The following is a 24,784-nucleotide window of genomic DNA, read 5'->3' as shown; positions in this document are numbered from 1 at the left end:
TTTGGTCTATGGATCCCCTTGATTTTAGGGCATTCAGCTTTCATATTATGTCAGCAGTGGGATTGTCATATATGGCCTTTAATTGTGTTGAGGGACATTCCTTCTATTATACCTAATTTTGTTGAGAGTTTTGGTCATGAATGTATGTTGAATTTTGTTGTATGCACTTTCTGCATCTATCAAGAAGATCATATGATTTTTATCCTTTATTTGGTTGATATGGTGTATCATTTATTGATTTGCATGTGTTGAACCATCTTTGCCTCTCAGACATAAATTCCACTTGGTCATGGTGTATGATTTTTTTATATGCTGTTGAATTTGGATTACTAGTATTTTATTGAGGACTTTTGTTTGTATGTTCATCAGGGGTATTGTTCTGTAATTTTCTTGTGGAGTCTGTATCTGCCTTTGATATTGGGATAATGCTGGCCTCATAAAATGAGTTTGAAAGTGTTCCTTCCTCTCCATTTTTTTCAGGAATTTAGATGAGAAGGATTGGTGTTAATTATTCTTTAAGTGTTTGGTGGAATTCACTTGTGATGCTCTGTAGTCTTTTTGGAGAGATTTTTGATTACTGATTCAATCCTTTTATTCTGTTACTGGTCTGTTTAGATTTTGTATTTCTTTTTGATCCAGTCATGGTATGTCATACATTTGTTGGAATTTATTCATTTGTTCTAGATTGTCCAGTTCATGAGCATATAATTGTTCATAGTAGTCTCTTATGATTTCATGTATTTCTGTGATATTGTAATTTATCCTATTTCATTTATAATTTTGAATCTTTTTTTTTTCTTGGTCTACCTAAGAGTTAATTGTGTTTATCTTATCAAACAACCAAATCTTTTTATAAATTATATTTTATTAATTATACTATTATAGTAGTCCCAGGTTTCCCCCTTTTCCCCCTCCACCTAGCAACCCTCAATCCCTCAGGCAATGCCCCCCACCATTGTTCACGTCCGTGGGCCATGTGTATAAATTCTGCACCATTTCATATACTGTACTTTACATCCCCATGGCTAATCTGTAACTACCTATTTATACTTCTTAATCCCCTCATCTGTCCATCCATTCCCCCACACCCCCCTCCCATCTGGTGACCATCAAAACGCTCTCTGTATCTGTGATTCTGTCTCTGTCCTCGTTTGCTTATTTTTTTTAAAGATTCATTGTTGCTAGATGTGTATTTATTGCAATTTTATTGTTCAGGGTTCATCTTTTTCTTAAATAAGTCCCTTTAACATTTCATATAATAATGGTTGGTACTGATAAATTCCTTTAATTTTTTCTTCTCTGGGAAGCTCTTTTTCTGCCCTCCAATTCTAAATGATAGCTTTGTTGGGTAGAGCAATCTTGGCCATAGGTCCCTGCTTTTCATCACTTTGAATATTTCCTGCTAATCCCTTCTCGCCTGCAGTTTCTTTTGAGAAATTAGCTAACTGTCTTAATGGGAACTCCCCTGTGGGTAACTAACTGCTTTTCTTTTGCTGCTTTTAAGATTCTCTCTTTATCTTTAGCCTTTGGCATTTTAATTATGATGTGTCTTGGAGAGTGCCTCTTTGCATCCGTCTTATTTTGGACTCCCTCTGCTTCCTGGACTTGCATGTCTATTTCCTTCACCAAGTTAGGGAAGTTTTCTTTCATTATTTTTTGAAATAAATTCCCAACTTCTTGTTCTTTCTCTTCTCCTTCTGGCACCCTTATGATGAGAATGTTGGAACACTTGAGGTTGTCCCAGGGGCTCCTTACACTGTCCTCCCTTTTTTTGGATTCTTTTTTTCTTCTTTTTCTGATTGGTTGTTTTTTTTCTTTGTGTTCCAAATACTTGATTTGATTCTTGGCTTCATACACTCAACTGCTGTTTCCCTGTAAGCTGTTCTTTATTTCAATTAGTGTATCCTTTGTTTCTGACTGGATCTTTTTATGCTATTGAGGTCCTAAATTTCCTTGGGATTCCTTATAACCAGTGTTTTGAACTCTGCATCTGATAGATTGTTTATCTCCATTTTGTTCAGTTCTTTTTCTGGAGTTTTGGTCTCTTCTTTCATTTGGACCTTGTTTTCTTTGGCTCCTCATTTTGGCAGCCTCCCTTTGTTTGTTTCTATATATTAGGTAGAGCTGTTTTGATTCTGTGTTTTGGTAGTGTGACCTAATATAGTAAGTGTGCTGCAGAGTCCAGTCGCACAGCCTCTCTTATCACCCAAGCTGGGTACTTAAGGTGTGCCCTTCATGTGGGCTGGGTATACTCTCTTCTTGTAGTTGAGCCTTGATTGCTGTTGGCAGGTCAATGGGAAGGATTTACACAGGCCAGTCAGGTTCAAGGACTGGCTATGACCACTTAACCACCAGCCTCCACCCTCGGTGGAGGATCAGCTGTGCAGGGGCACAGTGGTGGAACTGTACCATGGTGTGTAGCTGTCTACTGGGTGTTCAGGCTCTGGGGTTTCCTGGATGGTGCACACCAAGGAGCCCCCAACAGTGTTCTGCCCGGGGCCACCCTTCATGAGCTATAAAGCAATCTGAGATAACTGCTACTTGTGCTGGGCTTGGAGGTTCCTAGGCGAAGCTAAGCTGCAAACTTAGGCTGGTTGCTGGCAGTGCGAGGCCAGGGGCCACTTAACAAGTGGTACAGGGCCTGGGGGCTCACTGAGGCCAGCTGTGCTAGTTTGAGAGGATTTAGGGAAGTTGTGAAGCATGAGCCAGGACCAGCCATTTATATGGAAAAGCCACTAGTAACAGCCTGGGTGGACCTGTAAGTTGTGGGGAACAGAGCTTTAGGGGATCTCTAGGGCAGGGCAAACAGTGTTAGCCAGGTTGATGGAGTCTCAGATATGGCACCTTCCTGCCGGCTCTGTGGCTCTGTGCGGGGGATGGTTCAAAAAGAACAATAGCCTCTGCCTACCTTTTTGTCGGGGAGAAAGGTGTCCCCCAGTTCTCACCTTGATGCCAGACACTTCAGTTCCTCCCTGTATGCCACTGGTGCCTTTCAAGCTGCTACCCTGGTGTTGGAGCTCAGAGGTAATGAGTCTGAGTAAGTCCATGTGTAGATTCTTTAAGGGGAACTGCTTGAGACTCCAGCAGTTTGTACCACTGACTCAATCCCTGCTGGCTTTTGCAGCCAGAAGTTATGGGACCTTATCTTTCTGGCACTCCTTGCTGGGTGGCCTGGTAGCGGCTGGGACTCCTCATTCCTGAGATATCCCTGTCTAATTTTTATCAACCACACGTGGATGTGGGACCATCCTGTTCAGTGTCTCCACCCCTCCTACCAGTTTAGATGGATGTGATTTATTTAATTCAGTAGTTGTCATACTTTCATTCAACTTGTTTTCTGATGGTTCTGAGTGATGGTTGTCCTATAGTTTAGTAGTAATGTGGTTGTACACAAGGGGAATATGTTTTCCTACGCATCCGTCTTGACCAAAGCCCAAATAACCAACTCTTAGTTTTGTTGATTTTTTTCTGTTGTTTTTTTTCTTTTTCTTTTTGCATCTAGTTTATTGATTTCTGCTATAATTTTTATTATTTCTTTTCTTCTTTCAACTTGGGGCTTCATTTGTTCTTTTCTAGTTACTGTGTAAAAAGCCTTAGGGATTTTCTTTTGAATTCTTTTTAGTTAAGGCATTTATTAGTGTGAACTTTCTTGTTAGAACTTTCTTTACTTTATACTGTCAGTTTTGGTATGTTATGTTTACATTTTCATATGTCTCAAAAAGTATTTTTTTGCTTTCTCTTTCATTCTTTTTTTGATTTACTGTTTGTTTAAGACTGTGTTGATTGATTTCCACATAGGTGAATTTTCCAATTTTTCTCCTGTTCTAATTTTTACCTTTTTAGTAGCAGAAGATACTTGGATGATTTCAGATATTTGTAAATTGTTGAAACTTGTTTGGCCGCCTAACATATGATCAATTTTGGAGAATGTTTTGCGTACACTTGAAAAGAATACATATTTGCTTCTCTTGGGTGGAATGCTCTGAATATATCTAAATGGGAAAAGTTACAGTGTTCCAAAACTCTAACCAAGATTTAGCTAAATTTCTTGAGTCAGCACTTCCCATATTATCGTCTAGCTAAGTTTTAGAATTCTGAAAAAGTTGATTTTGATAATTTTTTTTTTTTTTGCAGTCTTGTCACTTTTCTAGAGGATAGGAATTTTGAAGTAGTCTTTAGTCTGCCATTCCCAGTGAATTCATCTCTCCTTTATTTTTAAAAATGTTTCTTTTGTTTCATTTTTTTCTTAACCATTTTTCCCCCTTTCTTCCTTTGGTGTTTTTGTTTTTTTCTATGTATATTATTCTGGCAGTGGCTCAGAGGCATTTCTGAAGGCCATTAGTATGCTGGACCAATAAGATTATTTTAAATTAAGGAATTTTTTTTAAAAAGTACTCTTAGATGACCAATTTTGTTTTAAATAAGGAAGCCTAAGAGCATTATTCACCCCCAATTCCCTCTCTCCCTCCCCCCATACACACACACACACACACACACAATTTATACATGCTAACATATACCTATATTAAATTTATGTTGAGATAGGACTTTTCCCTCTGTTTATTAATTTGAGAAATGTTTGTTTAACAACATGGGAGATTTTTAATAAGTCAGGCATTGTAGTAGCCCTCTCAACTAAAAAGATCAACTCAGGTTCCCCATTTTATGGTTCTACGGTGAATCAGGGCATATTTTGATATTATTACTATTTATCACATTTGTCATTACGACATTTAGAAAATAATCATTATAATTCTCTTTTACTATCTTAATTACTTTGAATGTATTTTCTTAAGTGTAATGTTTATAAAGTAATACGGAGCGATGCTTATTTTCTTTATTGCTTTCTTTTTTTTTTTTAGAATCTCAAAATGTGGATTTTATTTGTAGTGTTCTTGTGGTGGCTGATCAGCTTCTCATAATTCGACTGAAAGAGATTTGTGAAGTAGCATTAACTGAAAAACGTGAGTATTTTTGAATTAGAATATAGTATGTTTTTAGGTCGGTCCAAGATTATTATATTTCTGACTTTTAAATGCACCAATTTTTCTTTTTTTGTATCAGGGAACATATCAAAACATTTAAATTAATTCATCATTTATAAGCACATCCTTATTTCAGAGATGTTAATATGTGAAAATATATACATCTTAGAATTGAAATATGTCACTTTTGAAAAATATCACAAAACTTTCAATAATAAAGGTGGTGTAACATTTATTTTGGAATTTCAAGGTTGAGTTTGGAAGCAGAAATTTTTTACCCTTGCTCTGGTCTTGAATGTAAGTCAATGAGGTCTGTCAGGAAAAAGTCAAGCCGTTGTTAATGTAATGAGAACAGTTAGCGCAACCTCAATGTGACCTGCCAGCCAAGGACAGTGGACTGGAAAGCACATGTGTGAACAGTGACAACTTTGCTCTACTAGTCAGTGGGGGTGGTAGACAGCAGAGAGTGAGCATGTGTACTATGTGGACGTCGCATTCAAAATGACTGAGTGAGTAGAGCAAAATATCTGCATCAAACTTTGCATTAAGTGTGAATATTCCTCTGCAGAAACTATTAAGATAATTCAGAAGGCCACAGCTACAGGCAAGTAGCGATTGGCAGTTTCATGACAGTGCACCTACTCATGCATCATATCTTGTGCAGTTTTTTGGTGAAGCATCAAATCACCCAGGTGATCAGCCGCTGCAGCCCAAATTTGGCATCCTGCTACTTCTGGCTTTTCCCAAAACTAAAATCACTTTTGAAAGGGAACAGATTTCAGACCATCAGTGAGATTCAGGAAAATGCTATGGGGCAGCTGATGGCGATGGGGAGAACTGTGTGAGGACCCAAGCTGCCTACTTTGAAGGGGACTGAGGCATCATTGTCCTATAGACAGTGTTTCTTGTATCTTGTATCTTCAATAAAAGCCTCTTTTTTTAATAATATATGGCTGGATACCTTCTGGGCAGACCTCACTTGTTTAGCTACCCATTTCCTACTATTTGCTGGAATGTTTATGTAACCGTCTCATTAATATAATTGATCAAAAGTATATCTCTTTTCTCTTAAACTTTTATTTCTTTCTCTGTTAATTATTTCAGTTAATTGCATGGCTTTTCTCCTGAAAACTCAACCTTGCATGTGTTTTTTCTTTTTATTTTGTTATTTTTGTTTCTTATACCCAGGTTGTTTCAGTTATGAAAACTAATTCATTTTAACTACATTGATCACATTTCTCCCACCTTTTTATTCTGTGACCAAGCTGGTTGAATTCAGTGTGATCTGTGTCATCTGTGTAATGTCACAGTAGTCTTTTAAGTTCTCTCTCTATTCTAACTTCTCTTTAATCTTCCTGTAGGAAGTATTTATGTCTTTCCCTGTTCAGATAATTTTAATTGCTTATTCTAGGATAAAGGTTAAATTTCTTTAGCCTGATATAAAAGTTTCATGACTTTCTGACTTTATATTTGTTCTCATTCATTGCCACACTGGCAACTGAGGAAGTGTGAAGCAATTTCCTATCAAATTTTTCTAATTTGTACTTGATAATGTTGGGTTGGCCAAAAAGTCCGCTATGTTTTTTTCCGTACAGTGTCTCTAATAGTGCTTTAAGTACTGAAATGAAGTCTTTACCTTCTTTCAAAATAATTTTGTTATGTTGTATTGTGACAGCTGTCATGTCAATGTGCGTTTAAAAAAAATCAAAATTGGTGATTTTTTGTGCAGCCATTTTAACAGTGAAGATAGAAGAGAAACATTTTTGGTGTATTATGCTTTATTATTTCAAGAAAGGTAAAAGCACGATTGAAACGCAAAAACATATTTGTGCAGTGTATGGAGAAGGTGCTGTGACCATACATGTCAAAAGTGATTTGCAAAGTTTCTTGGTACTGTTGACATTTTCGTCATCATTCTTTGCTGTAGGGCTGTGTTACGCATTAGAAGATGTTTAGCAGCACCCCCGGCTTCTACCCACTAGAAGCCAATAGTGGGAGATAGCCAACATACTCCAAATGTCCAAATCAATAAAGTTATTGGTGAAAATGAAAAATATGTCTTTTATTTTATGGAAAAAATGTAACAGACTTTTTCGCCAATCCAATACTTTGTCTTAGCTCTAGTGTCTTATTTATGCAATTTTTTTTTTTTTTTTAGCTCTGCGGAGTATCTTCTCCTGAGTTTTCAAAAAGAGTAAAAGCTTTGACCTTTTAAGCAAGAACAGGGAAATACATATCTATAAAATAAAGGATATTACATGCAATAGTTATAAAGCTTCCGTATAGGTGACATTTTTAGTTGTTCAATTCATTTTCCTGGCATCCCTTGGATATTTTTTTCTTGGACCCTGATACAGAGTTGTCTTTTTTAATGAATTCCTTGATCTTCCTAGAACATAGCAAAATAATGGTTTGGTCTTTAGTTATTGTGCAACCTTGTTCCCAGTTGAACAATTCCAGAAATTTATATGATCCATTTTAATTTCTTTGAAATGGGAGACTTTGGGTTCACCAGTCATTAGTAGAAATTTGAGGTTTGTCCGTAGTGAGACAGAGAAGATTATTGGTTGCAGTTACAACTTTTGACAGAGTTATGAGGGAGAAAGAAAAAAGAAATGGAGGAAGGGAGGAAACCTTGCATAGAACACAGCTGTGTTCCTCTGTTGACTGGAATTCAGAGCAAAGAAAAAGAATGGAGAGATTCAGGAAGCCTAAATTACATGCTAGTAGGTAGGATATTTTGGGACAGTTATCTAGCAAAACATACTTCATATAAAAGTTACTAGCATTGTAATAAAATCCAGAATCTTTTAACAGTGTACCAGATTCTGCACTGGCATGAATAATATGGTAAGATAAAGATGTACTTATATAGTGTATGGATATGTTTATATATGTAAATATACCCACATAAGTTGATAGATTACTCAACATAAATATATTTTATAGGATGATTTTATAAGTTTCTCTTAGTCTTAAGAATAGCTTTAGTTTTATGGCGGGAATGGCTATTCTGTGCTACACAAATGAAAAGGAAAGCTGAAGTTAATGAAAGTTAACTTTCACCAATAAAAGTTAAAAATACTCTAAAAATATTAAGTGGAAGATTGTTGATTCTTATGTATTTGCTTTTAGATGACACTCTAGTGCACCTGTATTTTCTCTGCTTAAAATTTATATATGCTTATTTTTTTCTCATAACCAATCATTTAAAATTAGTTTGGCATATTACAATAAAAAATGAGTTCTATATTTGTCCTTGTATAAGTTATTTTTGGCAAGAAACTACTTTCAATTTTCCTTGTTCTAAATGTTCAAAGCTGACAACTTTAGAAATAAGTATATTTCATTTTCTGTAGTATCATGCCTTTCATCTAATTTTACATATATTTTCTTCCTTTGTAGTTACCCTTAAGAATGCTGCTATGCTACTAGAATTTGCGGCAATGTATAATGCTGAGCAATTGAAACTGTCTTGTTTACAGTTTATAGGACTGAATATGGTAGCTTTACTTGAAGCAAGGTAGGTTGGGTGCATACATTATTTGAACATTGCAAAAGCAATTATTTAGAAATAGCAGTTATATTAGTGATTTAAAAATGAAAAATGATAAATTCTAGCTTTGTAGAAAAAATGAAATGTAAGATGATTTAATCATTCCATGAATTTTTGAGTGCCTGCTATATTCTAGCCGTTAGTAAGATACAAAAATGAACAAAATGAGCAAAATTCTTGCCCTCGGTGCAGTTTATATTCTGGTTGGAAAGTTGTGGGACAATATCACAAGTATATGTTTTATATGTATGCATATCTCTTTGCTTATTTAGGTTGACTTGTAACTATATAATTGTGACCTTGACATTTGGAAATTCTGTAAACTAGTACTTAATTTACATGTAAGCATGCATAAAATTTGTTTATGGTTGACTTTTATTTTATCTATTGTATTTAATCTATTTTTTAAAAGATTTTATTTATTTTTAGAGAGAGGGGAAGGGAGGGAGAAAGGAGAGAAGCATCAGTGTGTGGTTGCCTCTTGTGTGCCCCCTACTGGGGACCTGGCCCGCAACCCAGGCATGTGCCTTAGAATGGGAATCGAACCGGCAACTCTTTAGTTTGCTGGCCAGCTCTCAATCCACTGAGCCACACCAGCCCGCGATATTTAATCTTTTCAAGACATTTCCTGTCAAATTTAGGCTTCAGGGAATAGTGCAAAAAGTTCATTTCCTCTAGTCTGTAGCAAACTGATAGGTGTGTCGAAGGCTTTATGTAGAAATCATTGACTAATGATGAAATGTTCCTTATGAAAAATGACACATTTTACGTAAAAAACCAGCTAAATATATATACCCTGTTTTGTAAGTTAATATTTCATATTATGAGGATTTGATGATTAACCTGGATGGAAATTGATATATGTTAATGATTTAAGAGTCATAGACATTTGAGAATTAAAGGGATCTTGGAAATTTCATTCTATTGTTTTCGGTTGTTTTAGCAGTAGAATTTTTAATGAAGCATATTTACATATTCTTAAGTAAAGTCAAAATTTTATTGCATTTATTCAATATAAATTCAATGGTGAGCAAATTGTTTTAGTGAACACAAATTTGAAATTAGAGATCTTGGTGTCAGTTCACACTTTTAAAGTTTTAGTATCCAATTTATTTCTGCATTTTGTGTTACTCATAATAATAATGATTAATACTGCCACAATAATTATTAATGGTAATACTAATAAAAGTATTAATGATATACTGGGCAGCATTCTAAAATTTTTCGTGAAAACTTAAGAAGTGTGGATTCTCTTTATATCTTCATATTAAAGATGAAAAAACACCAGGAAATTTTTATATGTGTAAAAGAGTCAAGAAAATCTTGACTTATATAATTTATTATAAAAACAGTTTTTAATAACTCACCTTTCAAAGTCAGGATAATCTTTAATGGAACTAATTCTAAAACTGATTGAAATAAAAGCATTTTACTAACAGATTTTTAATAATTGCCTCTCACGGTTCAACTTAGATGATACAGTATTTTGGCAGTTGAATGCTTTGTTATTTTGTAAACAATGCTTTTCAAGTTCAAATTAATGTTATGTGATGTTAGACAATGTCATTTGAAAATACCTCTGGTATTTTAGTATGAGAGCCTGGCTAGAGTTTCAGAATGAAGTTAATTTCTTTACTGACATTACATTAGTAATTTTAATCATAGTAATGTTTTTTAACCAGATAAAGCTCATTCAGCTTGACAGGAATCAACCAAAATGTAAAATAAGCACCAAATCTATTGAAAGTATGATATTAAAAAATGATGTCATACTACTATTGTTTAATTATTATGTTATATAAAGTGCGTCAGCTGAACTGTTACTATTAAGGATGGCACGTGGGTGTGATTATGTCTGTACTGATGTAATTTTGCACGAGTAGACATGCATTAAAACAAAGATTTGTACAAATTTCACCATTCCTAATCAAATAATGTGTTTGCTAGAAAAAGTGCAGGTAAATATGCACAGAAAAAGGAGGGCACATCACTATTGACATAGCATCACAAGTTAACTTCAAAATGTTAAAACTGGTATGGTACACATTTGAATATGCAGGTTGTTTTAGATTAGTTGTAAAAATAGTTTAAAATATATTTTAGAATGTAAACTTTGATTTAAATTTTCACTGATGCCTTAAAGTAAAACTTTGGAACTGGAGAGTTCCTTAAAATCTACTTTGAATTCTATTGATGTATTCCAAGTATTATTTTACACATGAATTACTCAAGTCAAGAAAGGTAAAGTGAGTTGCTCAAGGTCATGCAGGTAATTGGTAGCAGTGATAATTCTAGACAAAATTTAGGTATCCTTATAGTTAGGCTGTTGTTCTATCAATGTAAACACTTCTATAGTTAAATATTACAATTTGTGAAAAAGTGAAATTTGAAAAATGAATATATACTTGCTATTTCATTAAGATAGAAAAGATTTTTCCGTCACTTTTAGGAGTTGCTTGAGTTTTACGTTAAGTATTTAATTGTCTAGCATGTTCATGCTGTTTACTTGAAATACATAACTGTGCATACTTTCTAAAAGAATTTGTAGCAGCTAGATATTAATGCTTTAAATGTAACTGTTACTTATTCAGCGATATAAAATACCTCTACATATTTGAAAATCTTGACAGGCATTAAGTAACTTAAGTATTAAGATAAAATTTTGTGTTTAACTTGTTAGGTCTCTTGATGTTTTAAGTGTTGGTGTTTTGAAGGATCTTTCTGTATTTTACCGAAAAATGGTAAGGTTTATGTTTTTTCAATGACAATACCAAATAAAACAGTATATTAGGTCAGACTTCTTAATGCAATAATTTCCTAATGAATTCTAATACATTAGGATCTTTTAGGAAATAGGACTTAGTATTTCTTTTCAGATCCCATAGATAAGTATGACAATCAAAATTGAAGATATTAAATAAGATTAGTATCTTATAATTCCTTTATAAATGAAAGCTTCAGAGTCTTATTATTTATTATTTATTATTTACCAGAGGTCAGGACAGTGCAAAAGCATGGATTCACATGATCCCTAACAAATAGATTAATTTGTATTTTTAATAATAGGAAGGTTTTTCATCAAGGTTTTTTGTTTTTTATGAATTAATGGAATAAATTTTAATCAACCCCCCTTGATTTAAATTTAGGAAGTAATTAGGCATTCTAGATTTTTTCCTAGTTAATGTCACCACATATTAAAACAAATGGGATATTATACTAATTTAAAAAATCTTTGTAAATTTTGTTATTTAAAAGGTGGCAACTTGTTTTCTGTAGATTCCAGCAATGGCTAGAAGAGTCATTACACCATATCAAGATGGACCAGATATTAGCTATTTGGAACTATTAGAAGATGGAGATATTTTTTTGAAAGAAGAAATAAATAATGAACAAAATTCTTCGTAAGCTCTGTTTCCTATTTTCTTCTTCCTCTCTTCTTCCCCATCCCACTGCCGATCCCAGATCTTGAACACTTTTATATTGATATTGAAGGAAAAGAACTGAGAAACCTGACATAAAATGTATGTGTTCCTGCTAATTTTTAGACTTGGTATAGTACAAAGTAAATGAATAATTTATATTTGCAGATAAAATTATGTATAAATATGAAAGGAATGTAGCCTTGAGGTTAAACTTGTTGGGTTGAATTAGTGAATTTATCTTTACATTTTTGTAATTTACTTAAATTATATTTTATTGATTATGCTATTAAAGTTTTCCTGATTTTTTTCCCCCCTTTGCTCCCTTCCACCCAACAGCCCCTACTTCCTCAGGCAATCCTCTCGCCAAAGTTCATGTCCCTGGGTCATGTGTATAACTTCTTTGGCTACTCCATTTCCTATATTGTACTTTACATCCCCATGGCTATTCTGTAACTACCTACTTGTACTTCTTAATCTCCTTACATCCTCACCCATTATCCCACACCCCCCTCCCATCTGGCAACCATCAAAACGCTCTCTGTATCCATGAGTCTGTCTCTGTTCTTTTTGTTTGTTTAGTTTGTGTTTTAGATTCAGTTGTTGATGGATTCATATTTTTTGGCATTTTATTGTTCATAGTTTTGATTTTCTTCTTAAATAAGTCCCCTTAACGTTCATATAATAATGGTTGGTGGATGAACTCCTTTAGTGTTTTCTTGTCTGGGACGCTCTTTTTGTGCCCTTCAATTCTAAATGATAGCTTTGTTGGGTAGAGCAATCTTGCCTGTAGGTCCCTGCCTTTCATCGCTTTGAATATTTCTTGTTAATCCCCTCTAGCCTGCAGAGTTTCTTTTGAGAAATTAGGTAACAGTCTTATGGAAACTCCCCTGTAGGTAACTAACTGCTTTTCTCTTGCTGCATTTAAGATTCTCTCTTTAATTTTTAACCTTTGGCATTTTAATTATGGCATGTCTCAGAGTGGGCCTTTTTGTATGCATCTTGTTTTGGACTTTCTGTGCTTCCTGGACTTGCGTATCTATTTCTTTCACTAAATTAGGAAAGTTTTCTTTCATTATTGTTTCAAATAGATTTCCAATATCTTGATCTTTCTCTTCTCCTTTTGGCACCCCTCTGATGTGAATGTTGGACCACTCAAAGTTGTCTCAGAGGCTCCTTATGCTATCCTCATTTTGGGGGGATTCTTTTCTTCTTCTTATTCTTCTAGTTTGTTTTTTCTTTTTGCTTATGTTCCAAGTCCTTGATTTGATTTTTGACTTCATCTACTCTACTGTTGTTTTCCTGTAAATTGTTCTTTATTTCAATTAGTGTAGCCTTCATTTCTGACTGGATTTTTTTTTTTTTTTAATGCTGTTGAGGTCCTCACTAAGTTCCTTGAGATTCCTTATACCTAATGTTTTGAACTCTGTATCTGATAGATTGCTTATCTCTATTTCATTTAGTTCTTTTTCTAGAGTTTTGATCTGTTCTTGCATTTGGACCATGTTTCTTTGTCTCATTGTTTTGGCAGCCTCCTTGTGTTTATTTCTATGTATTAGGTAGAGCTGCTTTGACTCCATGTCTTGGTATTGTGGCATAATGTAGTAGATGTCTTGTAGGATCCAGTGGCACAACCTCCCCTATCACCCAAGCTGGGTATTCGAGGTGCACCCTTCATATGAGCTGAGCTAGTGTAGTTGAGCTTTGTTTGCTGTTGGAAGGTCAATAGGAGGGATTGACCCAGGCCCGTCAGCTGCAAGGACTGGTACTGACCAGTGACCACTAACCTCTGCCCTCTGTTGAGAATCAGCTGTGCAGGGGCAGGGTGGTGGTGCCCTGACGTGGTCTGTAGCTGTCAACTGGGTGTGCTGGCCCCAGGGTTTCCCGGTGGTACAGGCCAAGGTCAGCCCTCCCATCGCATGTTTTGCCCAGGATCCCCCTGCCCAAGCTATAAAGTAATCTGAGGTGGCTGCTACTTGTGCTGGGCTTGGAGATTTCCTGGAAAAGCTAAGCTATGAATCTAGGCTGGCTGCTGCTAGTGCTGGGCCCAGGGCTTATGAGGCCAGCTCTTACTTGTTTGAAAGGATTTAGGAAGTTGTGCAGCATGAACCAAGACCAGCCCTTCCATATGGAAAAACAGCTTGGGTGTGCCTATAAATTGGGTACAGAGGAGTCTCTGGGGATCTCCAAAGCTGCTCAAACAGTGTTAAGTTGATTGATGGAGTCTCAGGTATCACACCAGCTTGCAGGCTCAGTGGCTCTGTGAGGAGAGAGATTAGAGAAGGGACAATGTTCTCTGCTTGCCTTGCTGCCAGACACTTAAGTTCCTCTCTGTATGCCACTAATGCCTTTTAAGCTGCTACCCTTGTGCTGGAGCTCAAGGGAAGTGAGTCTAGTAGGTGAGTCTGTATGTGGATTCTTTAAGAGGAACTGCTTTGGGTTCCAACAGTATTTCCCACTGACTCAATCCCTGCTGCTCTTTGCAGCCAGAAGTTATGGGGACTTAACCTTCCTTGGCAGTGGTACCCTGGGCTCAGGGGTATGATGTTGGGCTTGGATTCCTCACTCCCAAGAAATCTCTCCCAAATTTTTATCCATCACACATGGGTGTGGGACCAGCCTGTTGTGCTTCTGTGCCCTTCCTACCAGTCTGGATGGATATGGTTTCTTTAATTCTGTGATTGTCAGACTTCCATTCAACTCGATCTTTGGTGGTTCTGAGTAATTTTTCTATATTTTATTTGTAATTTTGATTGGTTGTGTTGTTCTGTATTTTATTTGTAATTTTGGTTTGTTGAACCATGTCTTTGTATGCCACCATCTTGATCAGAAGTCCGCATTTATCTTAACTACCTTCCCAAACCCTGCTGTGGTTAAAGAAATTAAAAAAAAAAAAAAAAAGAAAGGCTTAATGCACTGAGGTCCAAAGAACAGGAAAGGGGAAAACAGCAGTCAGGAGGTGTTGACGGTTTTGGAAGTTGGAAAGAGATTTCCTAGTATTAATGACTTAGAACAAGAAAAAACTAAAAGAAAATTTTGGAAAGTGTTAAGAATTAGAGGAATTAGGTTTATGAAGACCAGAGTGAGTGGTTGGATTTGGAAGAGAGCATTGATTTCTTTCTGAACCCCATTCAACCAAGTGATTGCCCCTCCCCCACCTTGGTATGAAGAGTAGAGATTTGTCCTCTGGAGAAGATGAGCCAGAGGAGAGAACATCAGCCACTTCTCTAGACTTTTTCCCATAGAAAACTTGACTGGTTCAAGAGATGTGGCCTACAGTGACTAACATTTGGGAGTCCTCCAACAAAGTATCCCAGGTTCTAGGTGTATCCTAGTAGTGGGGCCAACCATTTGACAACCTCTGATTAGATACCATTTCATGTTTTACACTCATTTATCAACTTAGTAGAATTGCCTCTACTTGGTAAATGACATGTTAAAATCTTTGGTGGTTCAAGTCATTTACTACATATATGCAATGTGTGTGTGTGTGTAGTAATCTACTGTGTAGCTCATTGAGAAACTACTCAGGAGTTTCAGATAAATTTTTTTTTAAATCCCTTTTCAAGAGTTTGGTAGCATTTGGGATACTTGGCAGTTTATAGATATCTGACATAGATGTATGATATTATATTTAAAATTATAATAAAATTATCAGCATTGACAAATGTTATCCTTTACAAAATAATAGTATTCACAGCTGACCTGTGTAACTGTTGATGCATTATATAATGAGGTAAGTAATACTTAGTAAAAAAGGGGGTAGTTGTAGTTCTCACAGATAATTTTATTTTCCTTTTCCTGACTGATAATACTTAATTTAGGGAATTAAGCATTCCCTGAAATGCTTTAAAAGTTATCAGCAGATATTTCACATTCAAGATTATAGTTTATAATAGCTTTTGTGTGAACTTGTGCAGTATTTTACTTTTGAAAGAATTTTCTTGTAACCATCTTTTTCTAACTTTCACAGATATGCTAGGGTCAGGACAAGTAATTGTGTCACACTGTGAATTTGAGTAATTTGCTTCAGACCACATAGATAAATGTGACTACAGCATGCGTATCTGTGTTTTTTCCCAACATGCACAATTGTTTCATCTTACTTTTAGAAAATGACTTTTATACTTGCTTTTTCCTAGGGAAAGTATGTTCAAGAAGGCAAAAACAAAAGCAAAAAAGAAGCCACGTAAGCGTTCAGATAGTTCTGGAGGTTATAACCTTTCAGATATTATTCAGAGCCTACCATCTACAGGTAAGTGGAAGATGTTTTAGGATATATTTCTAAATCTAATCTTTCGTGTCTCTATTCATTATCTAATTCATTTAACATGTACCAAATGCTATATTTATATATATATATTATATGCTATCTGCTGGGGCTACTGAAATAGAAAATTGTCTTGGGGGCTATGGAAAATGATTAGTACTTAAGTACTCTGAAATTTGCTGCGGAACTGCAAACTAGTCTGAGAAGCTCAATAGAAAGGCTCTCTTAGAGGAAAGTGATACTTGAGCTCAATCTTGAAGAATGAAGAGAAGTTAGTTAAAAAAAAAAAAAAAAAAAAAAAAAGAGGCAGATAGACCTACTAGGAGAAGGGGATAATATGTTCCCAAGCCTAGAGGCAATAGAAAGAACTGCACATTTCTTTTGCATGTAGTTCAGCATGGCCCAGCCCTGTAAGGGTGCGTGCGGATAGATAGGTCAGAGAAGGCCATGTTTTGGAGAGTATTGCATGCCAAACTAAGGTATTTGAATTTTATTCTGAAGGCTCTTGTTAGCTATGGATGGAATTTTAAGGCAGTATGTGATTGAGTAAGATTTATGTTTTTAGAAAGACTGCCCTATACAGTGGCATGCAAGGTTAGTGGAGATAGGCAGAATATGACCAAAATAATGTTATCATGTAGATTTCAGTTCGTATGTATCAGTGCTCTGAGGTAGATGTCAAGTGAAATACTATTCATGTGCCTAAGAAGGTATATAACTCCATGGTGGAAAATAACATTTTATATCTGGGCATTAATTATGTTAGCCTGTTTGAAAGTAAAGGTGATGCAGTTTTTCTAAAATTTTTTTCCTTGTTTTTTTATTTTGAAAATATTTAACTTACTGAAAAGATGGAAGAAAAATACCATGAACACCTTAAAACCTTCATCCACATTTGTTAACCTCTTACCACATTTGCTTTTTCTTGCAGCCTTTCTGTGCACCATCTCTTATCTCATCCTCCAAGTATTCTACACACACACTTTTTAAAAAAACTGACTCACTTGGAAATAAATTGTAGATGTGACATTTCCCCCAAAACTTTTATATGAACGTCCTAAGAATAAGGATATTCTATATAATGACAATACCACTATCACATCTAAGGCAATTACATCAATTCATTAATATTATCTAGTAATACAGTTTATATCCAGATTTCCCTAATTATCTAAAAATGTTTTTATAGCCTTTTTTGTTTTAGCATTTAAAAAAATATAGTATCAAGGTTGATTTTGCATTTTTGTATTAATATCTCTTTACCATCTTTTTTAAATTATATTGTTTATGCTAGTACAGTTGTCCCAATTTTTCCCCTTTCCCCCTCCATCCAGCCCCACCCGCACTCCCTCAGGCAATCCCCACACCATTGTCCATGTCCATGGCTCATGGACATATGTTCTTTGGCTGCTCTGTTCCCTGTGCTGTACTTTACATCCGCATGACTGTTCTGTAACTGCCAATTTGTATTTCTTAATCCCTTCGCTTTTTTCACTTCAATATCTTTTAACTAAGATTAGCACCCCTCATAACATTTTGTTTTGTTTTCTAGGCTCACCTGATTAGATTCAGATTAAACTATCTAAATCTTAATGATTTCTTTAGATAAAAATATGAACTGACTATAAAATGAGAGTACAGTATGGCTTTCAGAAACAGTAGTGTCTATAGCAGTAAGATATGACCTGATAGAATTTCTATGAGCATATTTTCATAGTCAATCAACCTTATACAAGCTACTTTGAAAAATACAACTGCATATTTTTTTTTGCTCCTGTGGGGAAAAATTAGCTGTAATTCAGGACAAAGAAATACTATCTTTTATGTTTAATAAAATACCACAAATGAGGTACTTGACATGCTTGACAAAGCTCAAAGGAATAAATAATATAAGAACACTTATTTTAGGTAACAAAAGATATAAAAAAGATAAGCACTGAAGAATGGTTTCCCAATTACCACATCTCATGATTCCTGTTTTAGGACTTGAAAAATTTTTAGGTTTGTGATGTTGTCCTCTGTGTGTTGTATGAATTACCTCTAGTCCTTAGAAAGAGGCATAGGTAGATTGAAGGAAGGATGAAAGAATGTATAGACAGACTGTTGAGAGACTATTGATTTTCTAGTCACCTTAACAAGCTTATGGAACATAAGTAGATATTTGGTTTGTTTTAAATCATGTTATTGTTAGCACATATGTTAGTCTTAGCATTTCAGAGCTGGAAGAGATATTAGTAATGAACTAATTTATATCCCCTTTTTTAAACTTAACAAAATGGGCTCAGAACACTTACTTGATTTGAGGCAGTGGCAAACAGAAATAGCTTTATTTTCTGATCCCAGTCTTACATTATTCCTGCTATGCCACTCCTTATGTGGCCAAAGCAGATAATTATTGAAAGGTCACATTTAACTGGGGGCAAGAAAGATGTATTCTGGAAGAAAATTGGAGTATGAGGTAAATTTCATCAAGACAGTTGTGTAAAGGCTTAACATTTTATTTGAATTTATCTTTAAAGTTAGATAAAAGACATTCTGTGAAAAGTTATTTTTTTACCCAAAATAATTGTTGACCACTTTAATCATCCTCTTTATTAGATTTATTTCTGATTGACTTTTGGGAGCATTTCAGTGTTAAATATGTTTTCTTAGATAAAAATTTGCGTCTCTTAAAAATATTTAAAATATTGTGGTGGAAAAAAGTTTGAATGTTATCTCTAAACTCCATTTTAACAATGATTACCACAAAAGAGGTATATATCTTGTCAAGGTGATTTCCTTCAAAAAGAATAACACTTATTTGAATATATAAAAGATGGTATCTCTTATTTGTTTTTAAATCAGTTGTACAATTTTTAGTTACAGTCCATATAATGTGTTTATTTTGTTACTTCATTTAGATTGTACTAAATTTGCAATATGTGACAATAAACACATGAACTGAAGCAGAAGTTTAATTTTTATTTTGTTTTTATTTGAAATGACTCTGATCTGCTAATGAATCTGGATACCCAGTGTGGCAGGGAGATAAGTATTTAGCCTTCTTAAGAGAAGAAATGATGTTTTCTTTTCATAGCAACTCTTTTGCTTCAGGTAATAAGCTAATAAAAATAGTTCTTAGTCCACAATTTATTTTATTTTATTTTATTTTTTTCGGAAGGAAACGAATACTAACCACAATTGGCTTCAGCAAAGTCTCTGCTAATGGGCCCCATCTGCTGGTTAGATGAGCGGTAGAAAGTCTCCAGTGCTCCTCCCACACCGAATGGGACCAGTGTAGTTACAGAGACCTCTGTACAGAGAGGCAGATGTGAAAGAGAAAGGGCAGGGGCATGGAGTTTATTTTGTCTTCCTTCTGTGTTTTTAGTTGGAAAGAAATTTCTGAATTTCTTTTTAAAGCAGATCCCAAAAAGCTGTCTTCTTGGGATCATTGCATAATTTGTATATAATTGAAACTTGTTTTAAATCTAGACTGTAAATCTCCTTTTCAGTTTTCATTTTAACTGATTTCTTCATTTAGCTTGAATTACTAAGATTTTGGTATAGTGATTATAATTTAAATGTTAAATATGGATAAATGGAAGCCTTTGTCTTTATTTGGTTTATTGAATATAATACCTGTATATTTAATGTATATATGTTTAACTATATTTTTTAAATTTGCCTTTCAGGATTATTAAAGTCTGGTAAGACCAATTCTGTGGAATCTCTTCTAGAACTATTGACGTCAGACTCTGAAGGAAGCTATGCAGGAGTGGGTAGTCCTAGAGATTTACCATCTCCTGATTTCACAACAGGATTTCATTCAGATAAATTGGAGGTTTGTTTTTACTTGTCTATTAATGTACTATATTCTTAACTTCAAAATTTGGATTTATAGACAGTTTATCTTGCATGTTGTGTTATTTTTACTTTAAAATACTGTCCTGGCTGGTTTATAATAAAATATAATTAATGACATAATGTATGTAGTTAGTTTTTTTAAAATTTGTATGTTTCTAGTTTCAAAGATTTTTACTTTTTAGTATATTTTATTGATTATGCTGTTATAATTGTCCCAATTTTTTTCCCCTTTGCCCCCTTCTGCCCAGTACCCCCTTCCCTCTAGCAGTCCTTTCCCCCGACCTTAGTTCATGTCCATGGGTTGTGCATGTAAGTTCTTTGCTTCTCCTTTTCTTATATTCTTCTTAACATTCCCTTGTCTATTTTGTTCCTACCAATTATGCTTCTTAATCTCTGCACCATTTGTCCCATTCTCCCCCTTCTCTCTTCCAGCTGGTAACCCTCCATGTGATCTCCATACTTAGGATTCTGCTCCTATTATGGTTCTTTGCTTAGTTTGTTTTTGTTTTTCAGATTTTTGTTGATAGTTTTGAGTTTGTTGTCATTTTAATGTTCATAGTTTTGATATTCTTTTTCTTAAATAAGTACCTTTAACATTCTCTGTAATAATGTCTTGGTGATGATGAACTCCTTTAGCTTTGCCTTGTCTGGGGAAGCACTTTATCTGCCCTTCCATCCTAAATGTTAGCTTTGCTGGATAGAATAAGCTTGACTGTAAGTCCTTGATTTTCATGACTTTGAATACTTCTTGCCAGTCCCTTTTAGCCTGCAAGGTTTCTTTTGAGAAATGAGCTGAGAGTCTTATGGAAACTCCTCTGTAGGTAACTCGCTGCTTTTCTTTTGCTGCTTGCAAGATTCCCTTTGTCTTTAACCTTTGGCCTTTTAATTATGATGTGTCTTGGTGTGGTTCTCTTTGAGTCCAACTTGTGTGGGACTCTCTGTGCTTCCTGGTCTTGTATGTTTATTTCCTTCACCAATTTTGGGAAGTTTTCTTTCATTATTTTTTTCAAATAAATTTTCAATTTCTGGCTCTTCCTCTTCTACTTTTGGCATCCCTATGATTTGGATGTTGGTATGTTTAAAGTTGTTGCAGAGGTTCCTAAGCCTCTCTTCATTTTTTTTGAATTCGTGTTTCTTTCTGTTCTGGTTGAATGTTTACTTCTTTTGTTCCAAATCATTTATTTGAGTCCTAGTTTCCTTTTCTTCACTGTTGGTTCCCTGCATATTTTTATTTTACTTAGTGTTTCCCTCATTTCTTCCTTTATTTTATGGCCATATTCAGTGAGATCCCTGATCATGATGATCAGCAGTGTTTTGAACTCTGCATCTGATAGGTTGGCTATCTGTTTCATTTAGTTCATCTGTTTTGTTCTGTTCTTTTATTTGGGCCTTATTTCTTTGCCTCCTCCATTTGGTGGCCTTCCAGTGTTTCATCCTGTGTTAGGTAGAGCTGCTTTGACTCCCTGGCTTAGTGGCATGGCCCGTGTAGAAAAGATGCTTGTAAATTGTGTGGGGCTGAGCCTTAGATAATTGCCAGGGCTGGATAACCACTTGACTGCTTTGTGGCTCTGTGTGTGGGGGGCCAGGACTCAGAGAGGGGACAGTGTCGATCGATACCTGGTCTCTGGAGGCCTGCCTGGCACTTGCCCTAATTCCAGTCACCTCACCCACCTACCATTTGTAATCGGTGCTCCTCCAGCTCCTGCCGTGCGGTTGACATGTGTTCCAAGCCTGTGTGGGCCCTTTAAGTGGCAAAAATCCAGCAGTTTCTGCCACCTCCCGAACCCCTTCTGGTTTTTACAGTAAGAGGTAATGGGGGTTTATCTTCCCAGTGCTGGAAACCTGGGTTATGCAGTCTTGTTTAGGGCTGGATCACTTGCTTCCAAGGTATCCCTCCAGTTTTTATCCACCACACGTGAATGTGAGTCCCTCCTCTCTGCCACCGCTGCCACCATCACCACCACCACCACCACCACCACCTCTCCATGCTATACCACCTTTCTGCCCCTCCTACCTTCCTGAATAAATGCGACCTCTTTAAAACCTTTGTTGTCGGACTTCCATGTAGCTCGATATTCTGACCATTCAGGGTATTGTCATTTGAGACCTGGTTGTAATTCTTTCTATCGTTGTGTGAGGAGGCAAAACATGTCTACCTACACCTCCCTCTTGACCCAAAGTTAGTTTTAAAGATTTTAATGGCAGTTTTGGGCACACTCTGATATTTTATTTCTAATTTTTCTACAACTAAAATTCATGTTTATATAAAATATAGGAACACTGTATAGACACATTGGAGAATATATTTATAGCTAAATTCCTTGAAAATTATTTTGTGTAATGTCAGTTAACACCAGCTAAAAATTGTCAAAGGAAAATCATTTTGAATGTAAGCCTAATTTCAAATTCTGCAGTCTCTTTTCTCTATGTTGTTAACTGAAGCAATGTACACTGGAATGGAGCTTTGATCTGGTGCATTTCACATTAAGCTGCAGAATTCCTAGTCTGTTCAGTTCCAGGGGACCATTTTTTAGACATCTCTTGTTTTATTCCATAGTTGTGAATCTACAGGAAAGAAAAATGCTTAACTTATTAGATACAAAGTAATTTTTTTCTAACCTCTATACATACTCAAAACATTGGAATTAGAAATTTCTGAGACAATGGGAAATTTACCCTTTCTTAGAGTCTTCTAGGCCTCAAGGATCTAATTTCTTTTATAATTCAATCAATCAATCAATTAATTAATTTTTGCCATGGCCCCTGTGATTCAATTGGTTGATGCATTCTCCTGAAACTATAAGGTTGTGGGTTGACTTTCTGATCAGGGCACATACCTAGTTTGCAGGTGCAATCCCTCCCATAGGTCTAGGTGCCTGTGTGAGGCAACCAATTGATGTTTCTCTTTCATTTTGATGTTTCTGTCTCTTCCCTCCTTTCTCTCTATGCAATAAAAAATTTCAGGTAAGGATAAAAAAATAATAAAAATAAATAAATGGTTCTTTAAAAATGTAGCATAGAAATTGGGGGAACAGTTCTAAGATTGGTCTGGAATACAGTTGAGGTTGAAAGGAAGGTTGAAGGCATGCTGTGAATATCTGGCAAGAATAGAAGAATCTTATATGGCAATGGAAATACCATTTTAATAACTTTGTTGACCTTGGATAGTAGCAATAGTTTTAGAGTCTCTTTTGCAGTATCAATATTATTTGAGTTTAATTTTAGCAGAGTACTTCAATTATATTCGGAGTGAATTACACACTTTTACTAAGCTTTCATTTTGTCTGATATTAAAGTCTTGGACTTTAACTTTGAAATTACTGCTTCATATGTTACTGGAACAACTTATATTTATTAACATTTTTGCTTAGTACTCATGTAAATAGGGATTTAATATGAAAACTTTTTTTCCCTAAAAATTATTCCCAAGGCTTGAAATAATTAAGTTATAGTCACTAAATCAGATTGCAAATTGGAACTAAACTATAGAACTGAATTGAAAATGCTATTTGATTATTGTCATACAACTTTCCTCTTTAATTAAGTACCAACTATGAGTTAGCTGCTCTGCTAGATGCTTCCTTTTTTGTTCACTTTTTAAATTTTTATTTTTTACCCTCAGGGGAAAGCCAAACCACATGTTAATGGTACACCTCCTACATATTTCAGAGAAGAGTTAAAACCGTGGGAAAAGTCACCAATACTTAAAATATCTGCTGCACAGCCAATTCCAAGTAACAGAGTTGATACTTCGAACTCTTCTAGTTGGGTTTCCGGCTCTTTCAGGTAGGATATTCATTTTGTGCCATACCCGTTAGTGTGAAAAATATCATTCATTTTTAGTCAAGTGAATATTTTAAATGGAGCACATTTAAAAATTTTAATATAGATTTATAATATGATACACAGAAAATTACCTAAATGCATATAAATGACTAAATGGTTAAAATAAGCTCTTTTTTCCAGACAAAATTTAACTGCCTTTATATTGTCATCAATGAATACTAGTGAATACTGTCACACAAATATAGTGACTTGATATCAGCTTTTTGGGGGAGGGTGGGGAGGGAGCATATATTAGTTAAAAATCTCACCCAGGAAGACCATTTTGTCATTTTTAGGCTTACTTTTTTTTTTTTTTTTTTGTTAGCACATTAAATGGGTACTTAAGATCTCACAAAATGTATTGTTATTCACAGTTAATTTTCAAAGGATATTTAACGTTATATTGTACTTTTAACTTAACGCATATTTTCTCTATATTTTTCTTTTATTTACAAGTCCATTTTTAAAACTGGATGAGTATATAGAATTAAAATGCAGTATTTTTTTCTGTGTTTATTGAGCTTGTGTTTCATTTTTATGTACATACTGTGGTTTATAATATTCTAAAACTATTAATTGACTTACCAATTATATTGTTTGGATGATTTGTGTCATTATTTTGAAATAGTGTATTTTGCATGGTTGGAATGAAGATTATTTTGTCCCAATGTATTTTGCTTCATGGTCTAAAGGTAGTTTGAAATTTAGTCTCAAATTTTTTTTGCCTAAGTTAACATATTTGTGAGAACACCTAGAAGCATTTTCTAATCACTAATGTTAGACTGTTTTTAAAACATATTTACAAATAGCTTGAGATAAAGTCAGAAAAATATATTGGCTATTTCTAAATATTGTAGAACTATTTTTCATTATGGTGTAACTCTGG

At 34.9% G+C, this 24,784-nt stretch overlaps 1 protein-coding gene across 3 annotated transcripts in view; it reads left to right on the top strand.

The window, feature by feature from the left end:
- Positions 1 to 24,784, top strand: part of IBTK (inhibitor of Bruton tyrosine kinase) — a 122,083-nt gene that overhangs the window by 31,083 nt on the left and 66,216 nt on the right. For all 3 annotated transcript variants that reach the window (XM_054569658.1, XM_054569657.1, XM_054569656.1), the window contains exons 17-23: positions 4,863 to 4,964; positions 8,391 to 8,508; positions 11,222 to 11,282; positions 11,818 to 11,942; positions 16,103 to 16,215; positions 19,902 to 20,050; positions 23,696 to 23,859. In XM_054569658.1, the coding sequence (XP_054425633.1) occupies positions 4,863 to 4,964; positions 8,391 to 8,508; positions 11,222 to 11,282; positions 11,818 to 11,942; positions 16,103 to 16,215; positions 19,902 to 20,050; positions 23,696 to 23,859 (832 nt within the window). The remainder of the gene's footprint in view (positions 1 to 4,862; positions 4,965 to 8,390; positions 8,509 to 11,221; positions 11,283 to 11,817; positions 11,943 to 16,102; positions 16,216 to 19,901; positions 20,051 to 23,695; positions 23,860 to 24,784) is intronic.

The sequence above is a fragment of the Pteronotus mesoamericanus genome, unplaced genomic scaffold (genome assembly GCF_021234165.1).
Source record: "Pteronotus mesoamericanus isolate MK-2021 breed Mesoamerican mustached bat unplaced genomic scaffold, CSHL_Meso_final contig_20, whole genome shotgun sequence".
NCBI lineage: Eukaryota > Metazoa > Chordata > Mammalia > Chiroptera > Mormoopidae > Pteronotus > Pteronotus mesoamericanus.
Note: the sequence above shows the minus strand (reverse complement) of the source record. Positions and strands in the feature narration are given on the sequence as shown.